Source organism: Andrographis paniculata, unplaced genomic scaffold, assembly GCF_009805555.1.
Source record: "Andrographis paniculata isolate CXL003 unplaced genomic scaffold, ASM980555v1 Contig87END, whole genome shotgun sequence".
In the NCBI taxonomy this organism is placed as follows: Eukaryota; Viridiplantae; Streptophyta; class Magnoliopsida; order Lamiales; family Acanthaceae; genus Andrographis; species Andrographis paniculata.
This window is the reverse complement of record NW_026137625.1, coordinates 1,927,021-1,933,511: the sequence shown is the minus strand read 5'-3', so window position 1 is coordinate 1,933,511 and position 6,491 is coordinate 1,927,021. Positions and strand designations below refer to the sequence as shown.

General features: G+C 39.4%; 1 protein-coding gene across 1 annotated transcript; it reads right to left on the bottom strand.

Annotated features, from left to right (window-relative positions):
- Positions 1–336: 336 nt before the first annotated feature.
- On the bottom strand, positions 337–4,623 carry LOC127242642 (extensin-2-like). Its single transcript, XM_051262263.1, has 3 exons — positions 3,295–4,623; positions 705–2,653; positions 337–605 (listed from the first exon to the last, which is right to left on the bottom strand). Exons 1-2 carry the CDS (start codon positions 4,517–4,519, stop codon positions 744–746), a joined length of 3,135 nt encoding a protein of 1,044 aa, XP_051118220.1. The 5' UTR covers positions 4,520–4,623; the 3' UTR covers positions 337–605; positions 705–743.
- Between the last annotated feature and the right edge of the window lie 1,868 nt (positions 4,624–6,491).

Sequence of the window (6,491 nt, the reverse complement as noted above, 5' to 3'; positions counted from 1 at the left end):
TAAAATTTTATTTTGAGATGTTTAAAATAAATCTTAGAATCATAGCGTCAATCGCGCCGTATATTATTATTATTATTAGTATTAAATTAATTTAGTTTCAAACTATATATATATATATATATATATAAAAGTGGGAGAGCAGCCAATAAATTTTTTGTGGAAATCAAATAAGAAAATTTATTAAGAGTTTATGAACCCATATTGGGCCATAAAGAAACAAAGGAAAAATGAGTAACGAATACAAAGAAGAACTCAATATCGATCGATCCATCAAACCCATCTACTTACTATACATAATATGTATGATATGATGCGTACGATGAAGACAACCTTAAATGAATCAAAATATTCAAGATGGATGATCTCAAACAACTATCTTTTTTGTTTTTTTGCAAGCATCAATGATGCTTGCCAGCTCGAAGATATAATAAGAAGAACATGCATGATAACAACTGAATAAGTAGGTACAAATTGGTCCAGGATGCGAAAGATGAATCTCTGTGATGCTCGGAGGACCTTATTGAAAATAATAATTGTCCTAGACACTCGATGCTTGAACCATATACCTGGGAAGCCCCTTTTTATTTGATGATTGAGGCTTGATACTGCAAAAAGAATAATGCAAGCTAAGTAAGTACATGAATAGTAGTGGCAATCAATCGTACAAAAAGATGAAATATATATTTTTAAAGCTTTATACTTACACGAGTGTTTCCCAAGTATGTGTGTTGCGCTACTTGAATTTAATAATGAGTTGGAGGTGGGGGAGAGGTGTAGATGTATACTGGTGGGGGAGGTGACTTTACGGGGGGAGGAGGTGAACTGTAGTGGTAAGGGGGTGGAGGAGATGGGGAGGGGGGAGGGGGAGAGGTGTAATGGTAAGGTGGTGGGGGAGATTTTACGGGTGGAGGAGGTGACGTGTAGTGGTAGGGAGGTGGGGGAGATGGGGAGGGGGGAGGGGGAGATTTGTAAATGTAATGGGGTTTGGGGGAGGGTGGCGGGGGAGAGCTGTAATGGTAGGGTGGTGGAGGAGATGGTGATGGTGGGGGAGGTGATGTGTAATGATATGGCGGTGGTGGAGATGGTGAGGGTGGTGGGGGAGAGGTGTAATGGTAGGGTGGTGGAGGTGATTTTACGGGTGGAGGGGGTGATGTGTAGTGATACGGTGGTGGCGGAGATGGTGAGGGTGGTGGGGGAGAGGTGTAATGGTAAGGTGGCGGGGGTGATGTGTAGTGATACGGTGGTGGTGGAGATGGTGAGGGTGGTGGGGGAGAGGTGTAATGGTAGGGTGGCGGAGGTGATTTTACAGGTGGAGGGGGTGAGGTGTAGTGGTATGGTGGTGGGGGAGGTGATGTGTAAACGTACGGGGGTGGTGGAGATTTATAGATGTAATGGGGTTCAGGTGAGGGTGGTGGTGGGGAAGTATAGTGGTAAGGCGGTGGAGGAAAGGGCGATGGCGGTGGTGGAGATTTATAATAGTACGGTGGGTGTTCGGCTTTCACTGGTGGTGGCGGAGACTTATAGATGTAGGGAGGTGGTGGTGGAGATTTGTAAATATAGACGGGCGATGGAGGGGGTGGAGACTTGTAAATGTAAGGAGGTGGCGGCGGGGACTTATAAATGTAGGGAGGTGGCGGTGGAGACTTGTAAATATAAACAGGTGATGGAGGCGGTGGAGACTTGTAAATGTAAGGAGGTGGCGGCGGGGACTTGTAAATATAGACAGGCGATGGAGGGGGTGGAGACTTATAAATGTAGGGAGGTGGTGGTGGAGACTTGTAAATATAAACAGGCGATGGAGGGGGTGGAGACTTGTAAATGTAAGGTGGTGGCGGCGGAGACTTGTAGGGAGGTGGTGGTGGAGATTTGTAAATGTAGGGAGGTGGCGGCGGGGATTTGTAAACATATGTCGGTGAGGGTGGTGGGGGTGACTTATAGACGTAAGTTGGGGCTGGTGGTGGTGGTGATTTATAAATGTAAGGAGGAGGTGGTGGCGACTTATAGACATAAGGAGGTGGTGGGGGAGATTTGTATACATATACTGGAGATGGTGGTGGTGGTGATTTATATACATATACTGGTGTTGGTGGTGGTGGAGATTTATAAACATAATGTGGCGAGGGTGGTGGTGGAGACTTATAGACATAGGCTGGGGTGGGTGGTGGCGGAGATTTATATACATAATGTGGCGATGGTGGCGGCGGAGATTTGTAAACATAGGTTGGGGTGGGTGGCGGGGGTGACTTATAAACATAAGTTGGGGTGGGTGGTGGTGGGGATTTGTAAACGTATACAGGGGATGGGGGAGGTGGTGATGTGTAGTAGTATGGGGCCGGGGTAGGCTTAGGTTTCTCGCACTCGTGGTAAGGGGTCTTTGAGGCATAGGCAAATGGCTTAGCATAAAGGACAACCTCGTACTCTGTCTTGGATTTAACCCGAACCTTAGCGCCATCCTTCCCGTCATGAACATTTAAGGCAATGCTGCACTTTGAGTCCTTCGGCGCTGCGTGAAGCTTCGCGATGCAAGCCTTTGCGCCGTACTTGCCGTAGTCGAATCCTTCGACGGTCACGCTGTATTTGCCGTTGATCTTTGTCTTGCCATAGACAATAATTTCTTTGTCACCTGCCTTGCACGTGACCTCGACAACGGCACCTGCATCACCATCACGTGTGCAGAATATCATTAACTAAATTTGAAAATAATAATCGTTATAGATGGCTGCAACTATATTTTAAGAATCTTACATAAAATAGTGTTATTGTTTAATTGCATGATTAGGTTCATTTCTAACTTGGTCGTGGAATACTATTGGAGCATGGAAAATATATTAAAAATAATAATGAGTTACTTTCTAAATAAATATTAATTTATTAGAATAGACTAATATATATATATATATATTTATCGATGTTGAAATTGTTCCACTTTAATTCACCTAATCCTTCAACTAAAAAGAATAAGTGATGTAAGATTAAATATTCACTATTAAGCATTCCAATAATTGAGTGATTATTAGTTAAAAAAAAAAAAAAATTGGGAATATTCTTTGCTAAAAAAAATTAGTTTCCATCTAATATTACCAATATTTTAAAAATTACGTGTAACATTTTTTTATTTTTTTTATTTTTCACTAAGAAACAATTAACTTAATAGTAATATGAATAGTTATAATTAACAAGGTATGACATGTTAGTCTTGGAAAGAATTTTATGGGTTAGCATTTTTATGTTTCTAATTAGAGAAAAAATCAAATTAAATTATATATGTATATTTAAATAAAAATTTGTTTGTACCTTTGAGATGTTTCTTGTTGTGTGACTTGTCGGGATGCTCCCAATTGTAGCACTTGTAGCAATACACTTTTCCGGTGACTTTCACGACGAAGGGGTGGTGGTGCGGGTGTGGAGGGTAGTAGTGAACCGGCGGCGGCGGAGATGTGTAGTAGTAGTGGTGTGGCGGAGATTTTGCTGGTGGTGGTGGAGATTTATAGTAGTAATGAGGTGCCGGAGATTTTACAGGCGGCGGTGGTGATGTATAGTAGTATGGTGGTGGTGGAGATTTATATATGTAAGATGGTGGCGGCGGCGATTTGTACAGATAGGGTGGTGGCGGCGGCGATTTGTATATATAGGGTGGTGGTGGTGGTGGAGATTTATATATGTAAGGTGGTGGCGGGGGCGGCGATTTGTATATATAGGGTGGTGGTGGTGGTGGAGATTTATATATGTAAGGTGGTGGCGGCGGCGGCGATTTGTATATATAGGGTGGTGGTGGTGGAGATTTGTATATGTAAGGTGGTGGTGGCGGCGATTTGTATATATAGGGAGGTGGTGGTGGAGATTTATACACATAAGGTGGTGGTGGTGGTGGTGACTTGTACACATAGGGTGGTGGTGGTGGAGATTTATATATATAAGGTGGTGGTGGTGGCGGTGACTTGTACACATAGGGTGGTGGTGGTGGAGATTTATATACGTAAGGTGGTGGTGGCGGAGATTTATATACGTAAGGTGGTGGTGGTGGCGGCGATTTGTATACATAGGGTGGCGGTGGTGGAGATTTATATACATAAGGTGGTGGTGGTGGCGATTTATATATGTAAGGTGGTGGTGGTGGCGGCGATTTGTATACATAGGGTGGTGGTGGTGGAGATTTATATACGTAAGGTGGTGGTGGCGGCGATTTGTACACATAGGGCGGTGGTGGTGGAGATTTATATATGTAAGGTGGTGGTGGAGGTGAGCTATAAACATAAGGAGGCGGTGGTGATGGCGACGGCGGCGGCGGCGATTTGTACTCATAGGGTGGTGGTGGAGACGGTGATGGCGGCGGCGGTGACTTATACTCATAATGCGGCGGCGGCGGCGGCGATTTATATTCATAAACCGGCGAAGGAGGTGGTGGCGGCGACGAGTAAACATACGGGTCGCCGGAAACCATATTTGAAATGGCCAAAATGGCCATTACCACTAGAAGATGCGGCGGCGCTCGGCCCATGCCGCGGCCGGAACTCCTCATTGAACTCCGCCGGAAAGCCAACTGCTCCGCCGTGTGCGTCGGCCGCGACACCTTTTTTATTTTTGGGGGCCTAAGAAAATAAATATATTTTGAGGACAAAAGATGGTTGTGAAATGTCGTAATAAGTGTGTGTATATATAGGAAAAGAAAATTGAACAGAAACAGTTAGTTAGCAAAGAGCTGTCAATTAAAAAATTAAATAAATAAATAAACCAACTGAGATTCAAATTGATTTTGTCCAAAATTTGCAAGCAATTAGAGTAATAATAATTAAAAAATAATAATAAAAATCATTACAGCTGGACGCATTACAGCATTTTGAAGCCCATGTTCAAATCATCTTCTATTTTTTGGTATCAACTAATACTTACCTGCTACAAATTAAATTAAATTGATATAGTATATTATATATTTTAATTTATTGATTTTTTTGAACTTTAAAAATTATTTCCACTTTCTACCCATTGTTATATATGTTTATCTTATTCCCACGTCTCATGATGATTTGTCACTTTTTTTTTTTTTAACTGAAAACAATAAATAATAAAATATAAATTTGTTTTGTTGGAAATGATTTTATTTAGGTAATATTTTGCAATTTCCCAATCAGACAACTGGTAAGAAACAAAAGTGTATTGCCTTTAAAAACATAGTTGATAATTTTTATTTATTTATTTTTATTGCTATTGTATACCGTATATGTACTGTATTATTTTGACTACAGTTGTCATTTAAATATATACCAACTTAGTAATATAATAAGTGGGAATTATTTTTTATCAAGAGAATTAGTTAAAAGATGGAGCTGTCGAAAACTGATCCGATACGATAATTCAATACGATAATTCGATACGATTCGACACGAAATAATTGGGTTTGAGTCAACGATTTCAACCCGATTATGTATACGGGTTGACACAAACCCAACACGATAATAAACGGGTCGGGTTTGGGTTGAAACTCTCAACTCGAACTCGACACGATAATCCGATTATAATATATTAATATTGATTAATATATTTATTATATATATAAAATAATCATAATTTATTAATTTTCTCATAAATTAATTTAAACTAAGTTCAATTTTAAATAATTCAATTTAATTTACGCTCAAACTAAAACTAATAAAAACTAACATAACACGACAATACAACAAAAATTTATTTAATTTGAATCAAGAAATTCGATTTAATTATGTATACGGGTCAACACGAGTCAACTCGAATCCGACATGATAATAAATGAATCAATACGAACACGACACGATAATAAACAGGTTGAATTAAGGTTGAATAATTTAATCCGTTTAAAGTATTCAACCCGACGCGAATCCGAGACAAATCGATCCTGCCAGCTCTAGTTAAAGGTTAGTCAAAACTATGAATTATAATGCCACATTTTATTTGTAATATATATATATTAATAATTTAACAATGGAAAAATATAAATAAAAGAAGAAAAAGGGGGCCCACAAAAAAATATATATAATTGAAGTAAATTTCCATTTATAAACATAATTATAATAATTCCTTTTTCTTTTTTCCAATTAGGAAATTGGATTGGGACAATTGCTGTGTGTGTCCGTACAGAACAATGCACAGAGCACTAAATATGATCACTACAAATTGGCCTTTAGGGTATTGGATTTTTGTTGTTTGTCACATTGAAATATCTAAATTAGAAAATTGTAAATATTTTTATAAAATATTTGTTTTTGACAAATTAGGGTTAGATTTATAAAAAGAAATGTTAATTTTAAATAATAATTTTAAGAGATTGGAATACGGATGGCATACCGTTCCATATCGGTCGATATCGATATCGTATCAAACTTTTCGGTATGACGAAAATACATATCGATATGGTACCGAAATTTTCGGTACGGTACCGGTATATACCGTTTATACCGAATATTTCAATTTCGGTAAAATACGGAAGATACCGCTTATACTGAAAATTTTGATTTTGG